Source organism: Procambarus clarkii, chromosome 25 (genome assembly GCF_040958095.1).
Source record: "Procambarus clarkii isolate CNS0578487 chromosome 25, FALCON_Pclarkii_2.0, whole genome shotgun sequence".
In the NCBI taxonomy this organism is placed as follows: domain Eukaryota; kingdom Metazoa; phylum Arthropoda; class Malacostraca; order Decapoda; family Cambaridae; genus Procambarus; species Procambarus clarkii.
The window spans coordinates 35,292,448-35,314,328 of record NC_091174.1 but is presented as its reverse complement, the minus strand read 5'-3'; the positions used below and the strand labels follow the sequence as shown (position 1 = coordinate 35,314,328).

At 46.0% G+C, this 21,881-nt stretch overlaps 1 protein-coding gene across 1 annotated transcript in view; it reads left to right on the top strand.

Moving 5' to 3' along the window:
• The window catches only part of LOC138368663 (neuronal growth regulator 1-like), a 257,376-nt gene extending 238,435 nt beyond the window's left edge, over positions 1 to 18,941 (top strand). Inside the window, exons 4-7 of the mRNA XM_069331386.1 lie at positions 5,536 to 5,746; positions 8,984 to 9,111; positions 9,587 to 9,755; positions 16,629 to 18,941. Of these exons, the coding sequence (XP_069187487.1) occupies positions 5,536 to 5,746; positions 8,984 to 9,111; positions 9,587 to 9,755; positions 16,629 to 16,738 (618 nt within the window). The 3' untranslated portion in view covers positions 16,739 to 18,941. The remainder of the gene's footprint in view (positions 1 to 5,535; positions 5,747 to 8,983; positions 9,112 to 9,586; positions 9,756 to 16,628) is intronic.
• The last annotated feature ends 2,940 nt before the right edge of the window (positions 18,942 to 21,881 follow it).

Sequence of the window (21,881 nt, the reverse complement as noted above, 5' to 3'; positions counted from 1 at the left end):
GTACAAGACGCCTTAATCCACTTGACCATCACGACCGGACAAAATGAGGTGATAGCCGAGGCTATTTGAACCACCCCACCGCCGGCACTCGGATAGTAATCTTGGGCATAGCAATTTACCAAATCACCTCATTCTTTGGGGCACACGTGAGGAACACAAATGCGAACAAGCCTGAATGGTCCCCAGGACAATATGCAACTGAAAACTCACACCCCAGAAGTGACTCGAACCCATACTCCCAGAAGCAATGCAACTGGTAAGTACAAGACGCCTTAATCCACTTGACCATCACGACCGGACAAAATGAGGTGATAGCCGAGGCTATTTGAACCACCCCACCGCCGGCACTCGGATAGTAATCTTGGGCATAGCATTTTACCAAATCACCTCATTCTTTGGGGCACACGTGAGGAACACAAATGCGAACAAGCCTGAATGGTCCCCAGGACAATATGCAACTGAAAACTCACACCCCAGAAGTGACTCGAACCCATACTCCCAGAAGCAATGCAACTGGTATGTACAAGACGCCTTAATCCACTTGACCATCACGACCGGACAAAATGAGGTGATAGCCGAGGCTATTTGAACCACCCCACCGCCGGCACTCGGATAGTAATCTTGGGCATAGCATTTTACCAAATCACCTCATTCTTTGGGGCACACGTGAGGAACACAAATGCGAACAAGCCTGAATGGTCCCCAGGACAATATGCAACTGAAAACTCACACCCCAGAAGTGACTCGAACCCTAACTCCCAGAAGCAATGCAACTGGTATGTACAAGACGCCTTAATCCACTTGACCATCACGACCGGACAAAATGAGGTGATAGCCGAGGCTATTTGAACCACCCCACCGCCGGCACTCGGATAGTAATCTTGGGCATAGCATTTTACCAAATCACCTCATTCTTTGGGGCACACGTGAGGAACACACAAATGCGGTGGGGTGGTTCAAATAGCCTCGGCTATCACCTCATTTTGTCCGGTCGTGATGGTCAAGTGGATTAAGGCGTCTTGTACATACCAGTTGCATTGCTTCTAGGAGTATGGGTTCGAGTCACTTCTGGGGTGTGAGTTTTCAGTTGCATATTGTCCTGGGGACCATTCAGGCTTGTTCGCATTTGTGTTCCTCGCGTGTGCCCCAAAGAATGAGGTGATTTGGTAAAATGCTATGCCCAAGATTACTATCCGAGTGCCGGCGGTGGGGTGGTTCAAATAGCCTCGGCTATCACCTCATTTTGTCCGGTCGTGATGGTCAAGTGGATTAAGGCGTCTTGTACATACCAGTTGCATTGCTTCTGGGAGTATGGGTTTGAGTCACTTCTGGGGTGTGAGTTTTCAGTTGCATATTGTCCTGGGGACCATTCAGGCTTGTTCGCATTTGTGTTCCTCACGTGTGCCCCAAAGAATGAGGTGATTTGGTAAAATGCTATGCCCAAGATTACTATCCGAGTGCCGGCGGTGGGGTGGTACAAATAGCCTCGGCTATCACCTCATTTTGTCCGGTCGTGATGGTCAAGTGGATTAAGGCGTCTTGTACATACCAGTTGCATTGCTTCTGGGAGTATGGGTTCGAGTCACTTCTGGGGTGTGAGTTTTCAGTTGCATATTGTCCTGGGGACCATTCAGGCTTGTTCGCATTTGTGTTCCTCAAGTGTGCCCCAAAGAATGAGGTGATTTGGTAAAATGCTATGCCCAAGATTACTATCCGAGTGCCGGCGGTGGGGTGGTTCAAATAGCCTCGGCTATCACCTCATTTTGTCCGGTCGTGATGGTCAAGTGGATTAAGGCGTCTTGTACATACCAGTTGCATTGCTTCTGGGAGTATGGGTTCGAGTCACTTCTGGGGTGTGAGTTTTCAGTTGCATATTGTCCTGGGGACCATTCAGGCTTGTTCGCATTTGTGTTCCTCACGTGTGCCCCAAAGAATGAGGTGATTTGGTAAAATGCTATGCCCAAGATTACTATCCGAGTGCCGGCGGTGGGGTGGTTCAAATAGCCTTGGCTATCACCTCATTTTGTCCGGTCGTGATGGTCAAGTGGATTAAGGCATCTTGTACATACCAGTTGCATTGCTTCTGGGAGTATGGGTTCCAGTTACTTCTGGGGTGTGAGTTTTCAGTTGCATATTGTCCTGGGGACCATTCAGGCTTGTTCGCATATATATATATATATATATATATATATATATATATATATATATATATATATATATATATATATATATATATATATATATATATATATATATACATATATACAGCATGCAACTGCCACCTTGTTGGCCAGTGTTCGAGTCCCCTGGTGGGTTGAGTGTCTAAAAAGTTATAAACTTCAGCTACTGGAATAGGGTAGTCTGTGCATTAAGCATTTGGCACTGAGTTTTCCCATATAACAGGAACCGATGAAAGAGCATCCGAGGTCCCACACTATCTCATTGCCTGGGAGAGGATTGGAGTTCTGGTTGATTAAATACCCCAGAATTCCTACCTCTCTTATGGCTTTGAAGTATAGTGTAGTGGATACAGCATGCAACTGCCACCTTGTTGGCCAGTGTTCGAGTCCCCTGGTGGGTTGAGTGTCTAAAAAGTTATATATATATATATATATATATATATATATATATATATATATATATATATATATATATATATATATATATATATATATATATTTATATATATATATATATATATATATATATATATATATAAATAATATATATAAATATATATATATATATATATATATATATATATATATATATATATATATATATATATATATATATATATATATATATATATATATATATATATATATTTACTATATTTGAACTTTGTTACAAAAAAGGAGTTACATATGTGTTACAAAGATAGTTATCATAGGTTGTCGAGTTCCTCCAGCTCCTCAGATGGCGGGCAGGAACCCTGGATGCAGTGCGCATTTCCCCTCTGTATCGCCACACTGAGGCGCTGGAAAAGAAAGCTTGCAGCTCTTGGGTCCCTTGTCGTTTCAATGAGCCTAGAACCCAGTTCCTTCAAAAAACTGGTAGCACTTTTACCCCAGGCGCCGAGTGTCTCAGAAGCAATGGGGACAAAATTGTAGTGGTGATCCAGTTCTCTATACTTACGGGATTTGGCTGCTTAGCTGGAGGAACTCGACAACCTATGATAACTATCTTTGTAACTCATATGTAACTCCTTTTTTGTAACAAAGTTCAAATAAAGTAAATATATATGTGTACATACAAAAGAATGGGGGTGGTAGGAGAAGATAATATTAGTGTTCAGTGAGAACCAACAAGGTCTCCTCTGAATACTTTTTATTTTCTTCTCCGAGGCTATGGGTCCCCACATTGGCACCAGAGGTGGTACCCTCACAAACTTTTATATATATATATATATATATATATATATATATATATATATATATATATATATATATATATATATATATATATATATATATATATATATATATATATTTAGTTGTATACTTGACTCTCGTGTTTAGGAGAGTTGTGCCTTAAGCATAGACACTGTGTCTTCCCATATTAACAGGGACTTGATGAAATTAACGTCTAAATGACCCCTCATTTGCTCTAGTGCTCTTGGGAGGTGGTGATCTTTGTGGTATTTAAATACTCCGAAATTACCATCTCTTTTAAGGGTCTGAGCAGGTGGTGGAGAGGGTTAAGGCGTACCTGTTATGCCAGTTGCTGGAAGGCTTCTGTGCTGGCTAGGGTTCGAGTCTCCTGGTGGGAAAGTGTTCTAAAGTTATATATATATATATATATATATATATATATATATATATATATATATATATATATATATATATATATATATATATATATATATATGGCCTATTATGTTGGACATTGTCTTCTGTGTTGGCATCGATATGTTCTTGTCTTGTCCTTACTCTCATGGTGGGTAGAGTATATATTAGAAATAAAAATGAATTTTGGAGAATTGATCTTTGAATTACCATCAACAGTGAAAAGAAACGTAAGAAAGATCGAGAAAATTCGTGTTAGAATTATTTATCTTACTTTTTCGGTCATATTTAATAATATATGTCTACAGGAAAGACTGCTACCAAAATATACTAATATATATACTAATATGTATATATATATATATATATATATATATATATATATATATATATATATATATATATATATATATATATATATATATATATATAAAGACCCCAATTCACCTCCCTCTATATTATAAAATAAACAATAAATCATTATATACATCGGATAACAACATTAGTAACAAAATCCAATATAATCCATTCGTTTAATTTATTCAATTAGCATATAAGCCCCAACAATTAACAATTAACAATTACTATTGTGAGGAGCTTCAACACTCCCGTAGAGTGCGGTAATTACGCTCTGAATGACAGCATAAACAGTCTAGTTAACACTACCATCGGATTTTGGATTTTAAAGTAGCTTTGTGTTAATATGTTTATATGTTTTGGGCTAATTAAAATATTAATAAATTCATTACCGTGCCAAAATGTTTCCGCCGGGAGTTATCAATGGAGTGGTTATATGGTAGCCATGACAAATAGGCCTATGGGGTTGCTATATGCTATGTAAGGGAGATATAGCGGCAATTATATTCATTTATATTATACTGGATTGGAGGGGTCTCTGTGTCTCTCTCACTCTCTCTCTCTCTCTCTCTCTCTCTCTCTCTCTCTCTCTCTCTCTCTCTCTCTCTCTCTCTCTCTCTCTCTCTCTCTCTCTCTCTCTCTCTCTCTGTCTGTCTGTCTGTCTCTCTCTGTCTCTCTCTCTCTCTCTCTCTCTCTCTCTCTCTCTCTCTCTCTCTCTCTCTCTCTCTCTCTCTCTCTCTCTCTCTCTCTCTCTCTCTCTCTCTGTGTCTCTGTCTCTGTCTGTCTGTCTCTCTCTCTCTCTCTCTCTCTCTCTCTCTCTCTCTCTCTCTCTCTCTCTCTCTCTCTCTCTCTCTCTCTCTCTCTCTCTCTCTCTCTCTCTCTCTGTCTCTCTCTTTGTATATATCTCTGTCTCTCTCTCTCTCTCTCTCTCTCTCTCTCTCTCTCTCTCTCTCTCTCTCTCTCTCTCTCTCTCTCTCTCTCTCTCTCTCTCTCTCTCTCTCTCCCTCTATCTCTCTCTCTCTCTCACTAAGTTTAATATTATAAAGCACTGAAACTGCTATAATACTCTATGGAAACACAACCTCTAATGTCAGATGTTACTTCATGGAAATCGCAAGTGGAGGGGGGAGGATAGGGGGTCCTAGAGATGCAGATGTTTCTTAAAAAGTGCGTAGCACAGCTTCCAACCCCGACAGGCCTATGCCAGTCCCACATCCCCCAAGTGTCATCTTGCAAAGTTGGGTGAAGTTAACTAAAAGTACTATGACCCTCCCACACCTCCCAAGTGTCAGCCTGCAAAGATGGGAGAAGTTAGCAAAAAAGCCTATGCCACTCTATACCTCCCAAGTGTCATCCTGCAAAGTTTTCACCTCAAATCTCTCCCCAGCAGGTGTCGTGGGTGCGCCATAGGGACATCCACCTGCTGACGGTGGGACGGTTCACCTACACCTCTGACGGCAGGTTCGCAGCCCGTCACGCCCCGGGGTCAGAGGACTGGCTCCTGTTGATCCACTACCTGCAGAAGAGGGACGCTGGGATGTACGGGTGCCAGGTCTCCACTACTCCTCCTAGGAGTCACTCCATTCACCTGTCTGTTGTGGGTGGGTGCTGGGTGTCTACTGTGTCTCCTAGGAGTCACCTGTCTGTTGTGGGTGGGTGCTGGGTGTCTACTGTGTCTCCTAGCAGTCACCTGTCTGTTGTGGGTGGGTGCTGGGTGTCTACTGTGTCGCCTAGGAGTCACCTGTCTGTTGTGGGTGGGTGCTGGGTGTCTACTGTGTCTCCTAGCAGTCACCTGTCTGTTGTGGGTGGGTGCTGGGTGTCTACTGTGTCTCCTAGCAGTCACCTGTCTGTTGTGGGTGGGTGCTGGGTGTCTACTGTGTCGCCTAGGAGTCACCTGTCTGTTGTGGGTGGGTGCTGGGTGTCTACTGTGTCGCCTAGGAGTCACCTGTCTGTTGTAGGTGAGAGACAGAGACAGCAGAGAGAGAGAGACACACACACACAGAGACAGACAAAATCTTGCTAAATCTCTCATGCATCTGTCACAGGTTAAGTCCAAGCACTAGGAATCTCGGGCTGCATCTTAGAGTTAATACATGACTACCTTCAAGGACGAACTCTTAGGGCAGGCCACAATGGAGCAGGATCCCAAAGACAATTGATGCCTACAATAGGGTCATGTATTTGGCCCTTCTGCTGTGGCAAGTCTATTTCAACATTCTACTTCACCACTTTCCTGAAGATCAAGACTATTTTGACGAATACACCTTACCTTTACACCTGGAAAGGCAGAAATACCGACTGTTACCATACTCATTAACCACAAACTCTTAACAATTTCTGCTTCAGCAGATGGTAGGTTTTGATGTAAGCAGATTGGCCTATACGAGGCCGCTGTTATTGGTCCATACGAGGCAGCTCCTATTGGTCCATACGAGGCAGCTCCTATTGGTCCATACGAGACAGCTCCTATCTATCTACCTATATATATATATATATATATATATATATATATATATATATATATATATATATATATATATATATATATATATATATATATATATATATATATATATATATATATATATATATATATATATATATATATATATATTTTGGTATCAGTCTCTCTTGTAAACATATGTTGTTAAATATGACCGAAAAGGTAAGATTAATAATTCTAACACGAATTTTCTCAATATTTCTTACGTTTCTTTTCACTGTCGATGGTAATTGAAAAATTAGTTGTCCAAAATTCATTTTTATTTTCGAGTGTTTTTCTAGTCTGACGCGACGCCTGAACGCGTTTCCTAATAACTTAGTACATTTTTAAAGACTAGTTTACACACACAACTGTAACCTGTAAACACACATCCATACTTATACTCGCATTTGGGTAAGGTGATATAAAAGTTTTGGGTGAGGTGATTGACATTTACCCAAGGCAGAACACGAGCCAATGGGTATAAAAACATAAGTATGGAAGTAACTGCAGAAGGCCTATTGGCCCATAGCATCAACACTTCCTCTTGATGCTTCTATATTGGTTCGGAGTCCAGAGTTCGAAAATTAAAAAATTACTATCCATATTGTAAAATAATTAAAATCAATTCATTTACAAGTTCGATGCCCAGCTTAAGGTCGACCCGCTCCCTCTAACAACGCAAACTTGGTCGTTTTCGTCCCCAAACAAGGCAATTGGGGCGCAGTAGGGCTATTAACATCCCAAACTGTACCCTCCTGTGTGGATACAATCTCAGTATTGAAATTGTATTTTTTGTCGCTCTGGGACCTGTAGGGAATTATTTGGAAAAGCACAACAGCTTTCGTTATCTCGATCAGATCAGCGGATCATTCCCGCGTAAACAAAGAATCAGATGATCTTTCCGGCGTAAACAAAGAATCAGATGATCTTTCCCGCGTAAACAAAGAATCAGATGATCTTTCCCGCGTAAACAAAGAATCAGATGATCTTTCCCGCGTAAACAAAGAATCAGATGATCTTTCCCGCGTAAACACATGACAGCCCGTCCTCCAAAAATGGGGTGGTAAATGTAAGAAGACAAATAAGTGCAATTATGTACTATTCATAGCAGGTAGGAATTGTACTTATTTTCACTTAGTATTAAATCGTACTGCGTAAATGGCTGGTTCATTCCCTAACAATGCTTGGTTCACTCCCTAATTCTCGGTTCTGTTGCACCTACGCGGTTCACAGGTGTATAACGTACATTCCTCCAACAGGTCTGCAATAGGACTGCAACAGGTCTGGAGCATTGTTGACACAGCCCGCAGCACGTGTTACTTCTGGTTCGTGAATGGGGGAGCGAAGGATCAGCTGATTCTTTGTTTAAGCGGGAAAGATCATCTGACTCTTTGTTTACACGGGAAAGATCATCTGATTCTTTGTTTACGCAGGAAAGATCATCTGATTCTTTGTTTACGCGGGAAAGATCATCTGATTCTTTGTTTACGCAGGAAAGATCATCTGATTCTTTGTTTACGCGGGAAAGATCATCTGATTCTTTGTTTACGCGGGAAAGATCATCTGATTCTTTGTTTACGCGGGAAAGATCATCTGATTCTTTGTTTACGCGGGAAAGATCATCTGATTCTTTGTTTACGCGGGAAAGATCATCTGATTCTTTGTTTACGCGGGAAAGATCAGCTGATTTATGTGCAACCCATCCTCCGAATTGACAGTACGATTTAATACTAAGTGTAATAAGTACACTTTCTTACTGTCATAAACAGTGCATAATTGGACTTATGGAGCTGTTACATTTACCCAACTCCCTCCCTCGATTTAATTCTCGTTTTCTGTTAAGTTAAACAGAATTTTAGGATGAAGATTTCAACTTAAGTTTGCTTCACACAAGTTTTAAATATCAGGAATTTCTTTTTCAGGTTTATTAAACAATATAGATTTTATACAAAATTTTAAAATTTATATAACTGTAATATCAATACAGCTATAGGTTAAGTACTAATTGTAATTAAGAAGCAATAAAATTATTATCTTCAAAAACTAAGACGGTTAGGTGAGGTCGTGGTTTTCTATTCAGTTTTTCAGGTAAACTCAAATATTCACAATATATTTGACAGTACGATTTAATACTAAGTGAAAATAAGTACAATTCCTTACTGCCATGAATAGTACATAATTGCACTTATTTGTCTTCTTACATCCACCACCCCATTTTTGATGGACGGGCTGCATTTACGGCATGCGGTTAAAGCATTAGTGATATTCCTACGTCCCTATATTGCCTTATAGACACATAACTGCTGTATTGTTTCAAGTGTAGGATAGACAATTTTTTTTTCTCCCTCATCAGAGCCCGAGACGGTGATAGTGGGAGGGCCGGATGTCTACATCAACACGGGGAGCCGGCTGGCGTTGTCCTGTAGTGTGAAATACAGTCCCGAACCACCAGCATTCATCTTCTGGTATCATGATGATAAGGTGAATGTTTACGGGGGGGGGGGGGGGGTGGCCCAGGGGAGAGGGAGGGTGGTAGTGGGGATCGTGTCTCTCATCCCCCTAACCCCTCCTCTTCCTCCTCACCCACTTCCCTTTCCCCCCTTCTCTCAGACACAATAAATTTTTTAAGAAATTGCATGATACAATCTTCACAGTCTAGGGAGATGACACTACCGATTTCATCTCCAGTATTACACAATATACCAGCTGTACCCTCAGTTACACAATACCTGCTGTACCCACAGTTACACAATACCAGCTGTACCCACAGTTACACAATACCTGCTGTACCCACAGTTACACAATACCTGCTGTACCCACAGTTACACAATACCAGCTGTACCCACAGTTACACAATACCAGCTGTACCGTCAGTTACACAATAACTGCTGTACCGTCAGTTACACAATACCTGCTGTACCCTGACTTCCAATACCGTGTGTGTTCCTTCCGGCAGCTGGTGAGTTATGATCGAACCCGGGTGGGAGTTGTGGTGTCGACAGAGAGGGGCCAGGAGACCACCTCCCGCCTCCTGGTCCACCTGGCCGAGCCCCATCACTCAGGTGTGTACACCTGTGCTCCTGCCAACTCCTCGCCCAAGACTGTCAATGTCCACGTTATTGCAGGTATGGCTAGGGGGGGGATGGCTAGGGGGGGGGTATGGCTAGGGGTATATGGCTAGGGGGGTATGGCTAGTGTGGTATGGCTAGAGGGTATGGCTAGGGGGGTATGGCTAGGGGGTATGGCTAGGGGGATATGGCTAGGGGGTATGACATGGGGGTATGGCTAGGGAGGTATGACTAGGGGGTATGGCTAGGGGGGTATGGCTAGGGGGTATGGCTATGGGGGTATGGCTAGAGGGGATGGCTAGGGGGGTATGGCTAGGAGGGAACGGCTAGAGGGTATGGCTAGTGGCGTGTGGCTAGGGGTTATGGCTAAAGGGGTATGTCTATAGGGTATGGCTAGGGGGGTATGGCTAGGGGGTATGGCTAGGGGGGAATGGCTAGGGGGGTATGGCTATGGGGTATGGCTAGGGGGGTATGGCTAGGGGTATGGCTAGGGGTTATGGCTAGGGGGGTATGGCTTGGGAGTATGGCTAGGGAGGTATGGCTAGGGGGCATGACTTGGGAGGGTATGTCTTGGGGCATGACTAGGGAGGGTATGTCTAGGGGGTATGACTAGGGAAGGAATGTCTAGGGGGCATGACAAGGGAGGGTATCTCTAGGGGGCATGACTAGGGAGGGAATGTCTAGGGGGCATGACAAGGGAGGGTATGTCTAGGGGGCATGACTAGGGAGGGAATGTCAAGGGGGCATGACTAGGGAGGGTATGTCAAGGGGGGGGCATAACTGGGTAGGGTATGTCTAGGGGGCATAACTAGGGAGGGTATGCCTAGGGGATATGACTAGGGCGGGAATGTCAAGGGGGCATGACTAGGGAGGGTATGTCTAGGGGGGCATGACTAGGGAGAGTATGTCTAGGGGGCATAACTAGGGAGGGTATGTCTAGGGGGTTATGTCTTCGGGGGAGTAGGTCTGTATAATTTTAGGAGTTCTACCACATATCTTTACATTTTCTATTTAATTTTAGCGGTCACAACTTTAATGTTTAGCTTCTGCCAATTGTAGCAATATTAAAGTTAATATTTTTCACTTTAATGAAATCTATAATTCTGGTGAAATATCACATTTCTGACAACATTTCCGTTCAATATTTTTTTTTCCAAAATGAAATCCAACCACTTGGGAGTGAAGGGTTGAGCGACGGTCTGGCGTCATGCAGGTCCGCGCTCAATCCCTGACCGTCCACAAGTGGTTGGGATATCATTCCTTCCACCTGTCCACTAACTAACCACTGCTAACCATCGTCACTAACAAGAGTTAACCACCACCACTAACAACTAACAACCTCTAACCATTACCACTAACCACCACCACTAACCACCACCACCACTAACCACTAACCACCACCACTAACCACTCACCACCACCACAACTAATCATCACCACTAACCACTCACCACCACTACTAATCATCACCACTAACCACCACCACTAACCACGACCACAACTAACCACCACCAGTAACCACCACCACTAACCACCACCACTAACCACGACCACCACCAGTAACCACCACCACTAACCACTACCACCACTAACTACCACCACCACTTACCACTAACCACCACTAACCACTAACCTCCACCACCACTTACCATCACCACTAACCACCACCACTAACCACCACCACCATTAACCACTACCATCACTAACCTCCACCACTAACCACCAACTACCACGAACCACCACCACTACCACTACCCACCAACCACTAACGACCACCACTAACCACCACCACCAAAACTACCACCACAACCACTAACCACCACTAACCACCACCACCACTAACCACCACCACGAACTACAACCACCACTAACCACCACCACCACCAACCGCCACTAACCACCACCACCACTAACCACCAACAACCACTAACCACCACCACCAACCACCACTAACCACCACCACCAACCACCACTAACCACCACCACCACTAATCACCGACAACCAGTAACCACCACCACTACCATTAACCACCACCTCTAATTACCAACAACCACTAATCACCATTAACCACCACCACTAACCACCACCACCACTAACCACCACCACCACCACCACCACTTATAACCACCACCACCACCACTTATAACCACCACCACTAACCACCGCCACCGCCACCACTAACCACCACCACCATCATTAACTACCCCCACTAACCACCACCAACCACCACTACCCACCACCACTACTAACCACTAACCACCACTAACAACCACCAGTAACCACCACCAACCACCACCACCACTAACCACTAACCACCACGACCACTAACTACCACCACCACTAACCACTAACCACTACAAACCACTAACCTCCACCACCACTAACCATCACCACTAACCACCACCACTAATCACCACCACCATTAACCACCACCACTAACCACCACCACTAACCACTACCACCACCACTAACCACCAACAACTATAAACCACCACTAGTACCCACCAACCACTAACCACCACCACTAACCACCACCACCACCAAAACTACCACCACAACCACTAACCACCACCACCACCAAAACTACCACCACAACCACTAACCACCACCACTAACCACCACCACTACCACTAATCACCACCACGAATACAACCACCACTAACACTAACTACCACATCTAATTACCAACATCCACTAACCTCCACCACCACCACAACCACCACCACAACCACCATCACTAATCACCACCACCACCCACTAACCACCACCACTAACCACTACCACGAACTACAAAAACCACTAACCACCACCACCACAAACCACCAACAACCACTAACCACCACCACCACCACTAACCACCACCACCACTAACCACCATTAACACCACCACCACCACCAAGTACCACTAACCACCACCACCACTAACCACCAACAACCACTAACCACCACCATCACTAACCACCACCACCCACTAACCTCCACCACTAACCACCACTAACCAGCACTAACACTAACCACCATTAACCACCACCACCATCCACCACTAACCACCACCACCACTAACCACCAACAACCAGTAACCACCACCACCACCACTTATAACCACCACCACTAACCACCACTACTTACCACCACCACCACCACCAACCACCACTAACCACCACCACTACTAACCACTAACAACCACCAGTAACCACCATCACTAGTAACCACCACCACCACTAACCACCACTACCACTAACCACCACCACTAACCACCACCACTAACCACCACCACCATCATTAACCACCCCAACTAACCACCACCGCCACTAACCACCACCACCATCATTAACCACCCCCACTAACCACCAACCACCACTAACCACCACCACTACTAACCACTAACCACCACTAACAACCACCAGTAACCACCATCACTAGTAACCACCACCACCACTAACCACCACCACTACCACTACCACTAACCACCACCACTAATTACCAACAACCTCTAATCACCATTAACCACCACCACTAACCACAACCACCACCACTAACTACCACCACCACTAACCACCATCACCACTAACCACCCCACTAACCACCCCCACTAACCACCACTGACCACCCCCACTAACCACCACTACTAACCACCACTAACCATCCCCAATAACCACCACCACTAACTACAACGACCACTAACCACCATCACCAATAACCACCACTAACCACCACTACTAACCACCACTAACCACCCCCACTAACCACCACTACTAACCACCACTAACCACCCCCAATAACCACCACCACTAACTACAACGACCACTAACCACCATCACCAATAACCACCACTAACCACCACTACTAACCACCACTGACCACCCCCACTAACCACCACTACTAACCACCACTAACCATCCCCAATAACCACCACCACTAACTACAACGACCACTAACCACCATCACCAATAACCACCACTAACCACCACTACTAACCACCACTAACCACCCCCACTAACCACCACTACTAACCACCACTAACCACCCCCAATAACCACCAATTATTACCACATTGCAAGCAATTTTACACACTTTAGTTAAAAAAGGTGTAAAGGGAAATATGCTAGCATGGATTCAAGATTACCTAAGTCACAGGTATGCCAGAGTAAAGTTGCAATGACAAGTGTCGGACTACCACTTGCATGAGAATGGGACTCCACAAGGAGGAGTCCTCAGTCCTAGTCTTTTTAACATCCTTATGGAAAACCTTGTTACCATGACATTTACAGAATGGGTTGAATTGCTAAGCTATGTTGATGATATAGCATTAGTCATTACAGGTCCCTCACTTCTAAATAAAGCACAAGGTGCATTAGATAAAGTAACATCTGAATGCAGCGTTTTAGGGCTAAAAATATCTGCACAGAAGTCTAAGGCATTGAGACTAGGCGGCAACACTCCAGACAGGCACCTACGCATTCAAGACATTAACCTTCAGTGGGTTACACAATATCAATATCTCGGAGTGTATATAGATTTTAAAATGACATTCAACAAGCAAATTCAATATCTAAAGGAGAAAGCAAAATCACGACTAAATATAATAGGAGCAATCACAGGGCCCCATCTAGGAGCGGGATACAAAGTGTTAAGAATGTTTTACATACACGCCGTTCGTTCCCTAGTTGATTATGCAGCGCGTGCCTTACTCACTCTTTCTCCTGGTCAGTGGGCAAACGTTGAGGTTCTTCAAAACGATGCATTGCGAATCATAACAGGAGCTCCCAGATGGACTAAAATACTGAACCTAAGACTAGAAACCAAGCTAACATCGATTGAAATAAGGGTAAAAGGGATTGCTGCGTGCATGCTGACCAAGATATTGACTAGACCTAGAATCAGTTCACTTAAAGATATAATCACTGGAGCACTAACTCTGGACAGAAGAGCCTCCAATAGCAACAGGTGGACCCATTGTGCGATAAACACCATCAATACGTTCGATATAACAAACACAGTCACTGAGAAGGGTGTCGACGAAATACATGCAGACTTTGTTATGCAAGCCCCTTGGGAATCTCCGCCAGCAGACTTTAAGATTATGGTTATTGAACGAAAAAAGAACCAGACAAATCCTCATCTGCTACGTAACATTGCACAGATGCATATAGAAGCAAACTTGGCATCCGACAGCTTCACTTACTTCACAGATGGATCAGTAGACCACCAGGGACAAGAAACCGGAGCTGCAGTTAAAGCAGGGAACTCTGTAAATAGTTGGAGGCTCTCAAACGGGTGTTCAACTTTACAAACAGAAATGCTAACCATTCAAAAGGCTTTGGAACATGCTCTTGCTGAACACCGACAACATGTTATCATACATACAGATTCGAGAACCGCCATTGAAACCTTGCAACAAGAACACATATGTGATAACATACATCTGATCACTAATGTCGTATCATTAATGCAAACACTCAAACGACAAGGCCGACGGGTACTTATCTAGTGGGTGCCAAGTCATGTGGGAATAATAGGATATGATATTGCAGACGAAGCTGCAAAATTTGCAACTAAGAGAAGAAATGTAGACATTTACATACCACAGAGTCTATCACAGATTAAGAAAGTAATTAGAAACAGAGCAATGCAGATGATGTACAGTGACCACAACACAGCAGTTGCAGCATCAGGATCTGCGGGTTGGTACAAGAATTCAACCAACTACGTACCACTTAGTTTGATGATAGGGATCAGTAGAGCAACAGAAGTACACTTACATCGCATCAAGCTTGGATACCCATGTGCATGGGAAATAGGCTTACAGGTTCCGGAAGATGAGAAGAAATGTCAGCACTGTGGAGAAATGCCCGACAGACCACTGGAACATTATCTAACACAGTGCACAGTTACAAACCCATGAAGTTTTCAACTTAGATTCAACAGAGCAGAAGAAATTGTTAAACACATATGGCAAAATCGTACTGAAGCGACCATACGAGTCATAAATACTCATACTCCGCCCAAGTAAAACAGAAATAAGCAACACTTAGTGGGCCAGCCAGAGGCTTAGAGCCCGCGCAGGAATATCCCTGAAAAAAACTACCCCCACCACTAACCACCACCAACACCACCACTAACCACCACCCCTAACCACCACCACTAACCACCCCCACTAACCACCACTAACCACCACTAACCACCACCACTAACCACCACTAACCACCACCACCAGTAACCACCAACCACCACTAACCACCAACCCAACTAACAACCACCACTAACCACCACCACTAACCACCTCCACCACTAATCACCCCCACTAACCACCACCACTAACCACCACCACTAACCACCACCACAACCACTGACCACCACCACCACCACCACCACTGACCACCACCACCATTACTAACCATCACCACTAACCACTACTAACCACCACCACTAACCATTAACCATCACCATTAACCACCCCACTAACCATCACCACTAACCACCATCACTAACCACTAACCACCACCATTAACCACCACCACTAATCACCACCACTAACCACCACCATTAACCACCACTAACCACCACTAACCACCAACAACCACCACTAACCACTAACCACCACCATTAACCACCACTAACCACCCCCACTAACCACCACTAACCACCACTAACCACCAACAACCACCACTAACCACCCCCACTAACCACCACCACTAACCACCACTAACCACCAACAACCACCACTAACCACCACCATTAACCACCACTAACCACCCCCACTAACCACCCCCACTAACCACCACCACCAGTAACCACCAACCACTACTAACCACCAACCCAACTAACCACCACCACTAACAACCCCCACTAACCACCACCACTAACCACCACCACCACCACTAACCACCACTAACCACCAACAACCACTAACCACCACTGCTCTACAGGGGACCAACCCGCCGCCATCGTGCACGAGAACACAAGCGAGAGAACAGTGTCTCAGCGCTGCTCCTGGGACATGCTAGGACTCCTCCTAGCTCACAGGCTGCTCATGTAATGCTATTGCTGGGACGTCCTCTCCTGAGAGGTTCTAGGACTCATAGGAGCCTCCTGAGAGGTGCTAGGAGTCATAGGAGCTTCCTGAGAGGTGCTAGGACTCACAGGAGCCTCCTGAGAGGTGCTAGGGGTCATAGGAGCTTCCTGAGAGGTGCTAGGACTCATAAGAGCCTCTCCTGAAAGGTGCTAGGACTCATAAGAGCTTCCTGAGAGGTGCTAGGACTCACAGAAGCCTCTCCTGAGAGGTGCTAGGACTCATAGGAGCTTCCTGAGAGGTGCTAGGACTCACAGGAGCCTCCTGATAGGTGCTAGGGCTCATAGTAGCCTCCTGAGAGGTGCTAGGACTCACAGGAGCTCTCCTGAGAGGTGCTAGGGATCATAGGAGCCTCCTGAGAGGTGCTAGGACTCATAGAAGCCTCTCTTGAGAGGTGCTAGGACTGCACAGGAATCTCCTGAGTGGTGCTAGGACGGCATAGCAGCCTCCTGAGAGTGGCTAGGACTCATAGCAACCTGAAAACCGTCAATCACCAACCTTGGCAGGTGTGGCAGCCGTCAATTACCAACCTTTGCAGGTGTGGCAGCCGTCAATCACCAACCAAGGCAGATGTGGCAGCCGTCAATCACCAACTATAGCAGGTGTGGCAGCCGTCAATCACCAACCACAACAGGTGTGGCAGCCGTCAATTACCACCCACGCCAGGTGTGGCAGCTGTCAATCACCAACCATGGCAGGTGTGGCAACTGTGAATCACCATCCATAGCAGGTGTGGCAGCCGTTAATCACCAACCACGGCAGGTGTGGAAGCCGTCAATCACGAACCACGGCACGTGTGGCAGCGGTCAATCACCAGCCAAGGCAGGTGTGGCAGCCGTCAATTACCAACCATAGCAGGTGTGGCAGCCATCAATCACCAACCACAACAGGTGTGGCAAAAGTCAATCACCAACCGTGGCAGCTGTCAATCATTAATAATGGCAGGTGCGGCAGCCATCAATCACCAACCATGGCTGGTGTTGCAGCCGTCAATCACCAACCACGGCAGGTGTGGCAGCCGTCAATCATCAACCACGGCAGGTGTGGCAGCCGTCAATCACCAACCATGGCAGGTGTGGCCGCCGTTAATCAACCACGGCAGGTGTGGCAGCCATCAATCACCAACCATGGCAGGTGTGGCAGCGGTCAATCACCAACCATGGAGGTATTGCAGCCATCAATCACCAACCATGGCTGGTGTTGCAGCCGTCAATCACCAACCACGGCAGGTGTTGCAACCGTCAATCACCAACCACGGCAGGTGTATCAGCCGTCAATCACCAACCACGGCAGGTGTGGCAGCCGTCAATCACCAACCATGGCAGGTGTGGCCGCCGTTAATCAACCACGGCAGGTGTGGCAGCCATCAATCACCAACCATGGCAGGTGTGGCCTCGGTCAATCACCAACCATGGCATGTGTGGCAGCCGTCAATCACCAACCACGGCAGGTGTGGCAGCCGTCAATTACCAACCATGGCAGGTGTGGCCGCCGTTAATCAACCACGGCAGGTGTGGCAGCCATCAATCACCAACCATGGCAGGTGTGGCCTCGGTCAATCACCAACCACGGCAGGTGTGGCAGCGGTCAATCACCAACCATGGTAGGTTTAGCAGCCGTCAATCACCAACCATGGCAGGTGTGTCAGCCGTCAATCTCCAACCATGGCAAGTGTGGCAACTGTCAATCACCAACCACGGCAGGTGTGGCAGCCGTCAATCACCAACCACGGCAGGTGTGGCAGTCGTCAATCACCAACCATGGTAAGTGTGGCATTGGTCAATCACCAACCACGGCAGGTGTGGCAGCCGTCAATCACCAACCATGGCAGGTGTGGCAGCCGTCAATCACCAACTATGGCAGGTGTGGCAGCCGTCAATCGCCAACCATGGCAGGTGTGGCAGCCGTCAATCACCAACCATGGCAGGTGTGGCAGCCGTCAATCACCAACCATGGCAGGTGTGGCAGCCGTCAATCACCAACCATGGCAAGTGTGGCATTGGTAAATCACCAACAATGGCAGGTGTAGCAGCCCTCAATCACCAACCATGGCAGGTGTGGCATAAATTTATGCCACACCTGTGTATGTATAACTTTATTCTCTCTGCAGATATACATTTTGTATAGATTGTAAATATGTGTATTTGTCATACTGTATATTTTTGTGTAAAAATATAGTAAAATCAGGTATATTGTTGTTTTATTGTATTTTATTGTATTGTATATCCCATCAAACAACAGCCTGTCCTCATAAGGGTTCCCCAACGTCAAGAAAATGTCATACTAAAGTGCTCCCCCCTTACATCCTAACCTACCAGAGGACACTAAACAGAAAACTGTAAATTTAAAGTAGTCTCTCCTAACCTACCAGAGGACCCAAAACAGAAAACGGGACAGTACGTCACTTTCGCCAGCCACTTTCATTTTCTAGTACGACAGTTTTGGGCAGTATGTGACGCCTATGATGGAAACACGACGTTCAACGAAGGAAGCAATCGGCGCCGGAATATAAGGTAAACACCAGGGTTGAGCCTGGGGACTTGAGCTCAACCCGGCCAAAGGAATAGAATGGGAGCAGAGAGGGTTAAAGCCTGGTCTAGGGGCCACCAAAGCCCAATCCACAGAGGGCGGTCTGACTTGGGCGGCATGGTCGCCCACACAGCGCACTCTGACTCAGGCGGCCTGGTCGCCCACAGAGCGAGACTAGAAAAGGAACCACTACCATTATTACCCTGTCAACCACCATTATTGCTCTGTCTTCCACCATTATTGTCCTGTCAACCACCATTATTGTCCTGTAAACCAACATTATTGCCCTGTCAACCATAATTACCCTGTCAATCACCATTATTGCCTTGTCAACCACCATTATTGTCCTGTCAACCACCATTATTGCCCTGTCAACCACCATTATTGTCCTGTCAACCACCATTATTACCCTGTCACCCACAGTTATTGCCCTGTCAACCACCATTATTGTCCTGTCAACCACCATTATCAGCCAGTCAACCACCATTATTGCCCTGTCTACCACTATTATTGTCCTCTCCTGCCCTCTTGTCCCCTTTTGTCCCCACTCTTGCCGCCACACTCTTGCCCCCCCCATTCTTGTCCCCCCACACTCTTGCTCCACACACTCTTGCCCCCCACTCTTGCCTCCCCACACTCTTGCCCGCCTCACTCTTGTCCCCCCACTCTTGCCCTGCACTCCCTTGCCCCCACTCTTGTCCCCACATTCTTGCCCCTCACACTCTTGTCCCACACACTCTATCCCCCACACACTCTTGCCCCCACACTCGTGTCCCCCCTTTCTGGCCCCCACACTCTTGCTGCCACAAACTTGCAACACACTCTTGTCCCCACATTCTTGCCCCTACACTCTTGCCCCCCCACTCCTGCCCCCAGCTCTTGCCCCTACACTCTTGCCCCTAACACTCTTGCCTCTCACTCCCCCACACTCTTGAACCTCACACTCTTGCCCTCCACTCTTGAACCCCACACTCTTGCCTCCACACTCTTGCCCCCCACACTCTTGCCTGCCCTACTCTTGCCCCACAATCTTGCCCCTCATACTCTTGCCTCCCCCACTTTTGCCCCACAATCTTGCCCCCCAAACTCTTGCCCCCCACACTCTTGCCCCTCACACTCTTGCCCCCCACACTCTTGCCCCCCAACACTCTTGCCCCCCACACTCTTGCCCCCACACTCTTGCCCCAACACTCTTGTCCCCACACTCTTTCCCCACACTCTTGTCCCAAACACTCTTGCCCCCCACACTCTTGCCCCCCCTCCTTTAGCCCTCCCCCCACTTTTGCCCTCCCCATACTCTTGCCCTCACCCTCTTGCCCTCACACTCTTGCCCCAACACTCTTGCCCCCCCCACACTTTTGCCTCCCAGCTCTTGCCCCCACACTCTTGCCCCCCCACATCTTGCCCCCCACCCTCTTGCCCTCCACACTCTTGCCCCTCACACTCTTGTGCCCCACACACTCTTTCCCCCACACTCTTGCCACCACACTCTTGCCCCATACACTCTTGTCCCGCCACTCTTGCCCCAACTCTTGCCCCCACACTCTTTCTCCCACTCTTGCCCCCCACACTCTTGTTCCCCACACTCTTGTCCCCCTCTCTTGCTCCCCACACTCTTGTCCCATACACTCTTGTCCCTCACACTCTTGCCCCCCCCCCCCACATTCTTGTCCTCCACACTCTTGCCCCCCACTCTTGCCCCCCCCCCCCACATTCTTGTCCTCCACTTTTGTCCTCCACACTCTTGTCACCAAGTCTTGCCCCAGCACTCTTTTTTCCCCACACTCTTGTTACCCACTGTTGGGTATCTGGGGCTTTATCTCAGACATTAAATTATTTGATTATTATGTTTAACATAAATTGAAGAACCACCAACTTTTGAGAAAAGAGGGAAAACAAAGGTAATTATTAGATTGACACTATAGAACCAGTGCCTATGTACGATAATTAACTTAACAATAACTGGAAAATAATGAATAGACTGTATTATTAATTAATTAAAGTCAAAACCGCAAATATTAACATTGGGGGGGGGGTATTTCTAGAAGGTTATATATATCTAGGAACCACTGTAGTTCGTCACTAGTTCATTGTTGAGTTAGTAACATGGCTAATCTAAACTAATATAGATTCAAAATATGATTCCTCAAATAATGAATATATTAAAAGATTATGAAATATTGAGCAACAGTAAGAGCAAAACACCTTAAACACTAAGTTATAAATTCTGGCATTAAATTATTCACTGTGAAAATCTTTTATGTGAATTTATATGGAAACTACTAATAATCTTAGCTAAAGTTATACGAAAGCAGGTGTCTTAGGTGTAAGACGACTTCTGTAATTCCGTTTCGTTACTCGTCCTCGTGACCACATGATCCCAATAAGGAAGGAACCTGTGGAAATTATCGTGAGTGATGAGAGACAACTTGTTAACTCCTCGTCTACACGCTGCAATCAGGGAAAATTGAGTAGCATTTTATTAGGCTATGAATTATTTCAATATTCATTGAAATTGAAATAAATGAAGAAAATCAACTAACGTTGTATAGTTGTTGGTTTTGCTTCGTAACGACAGACT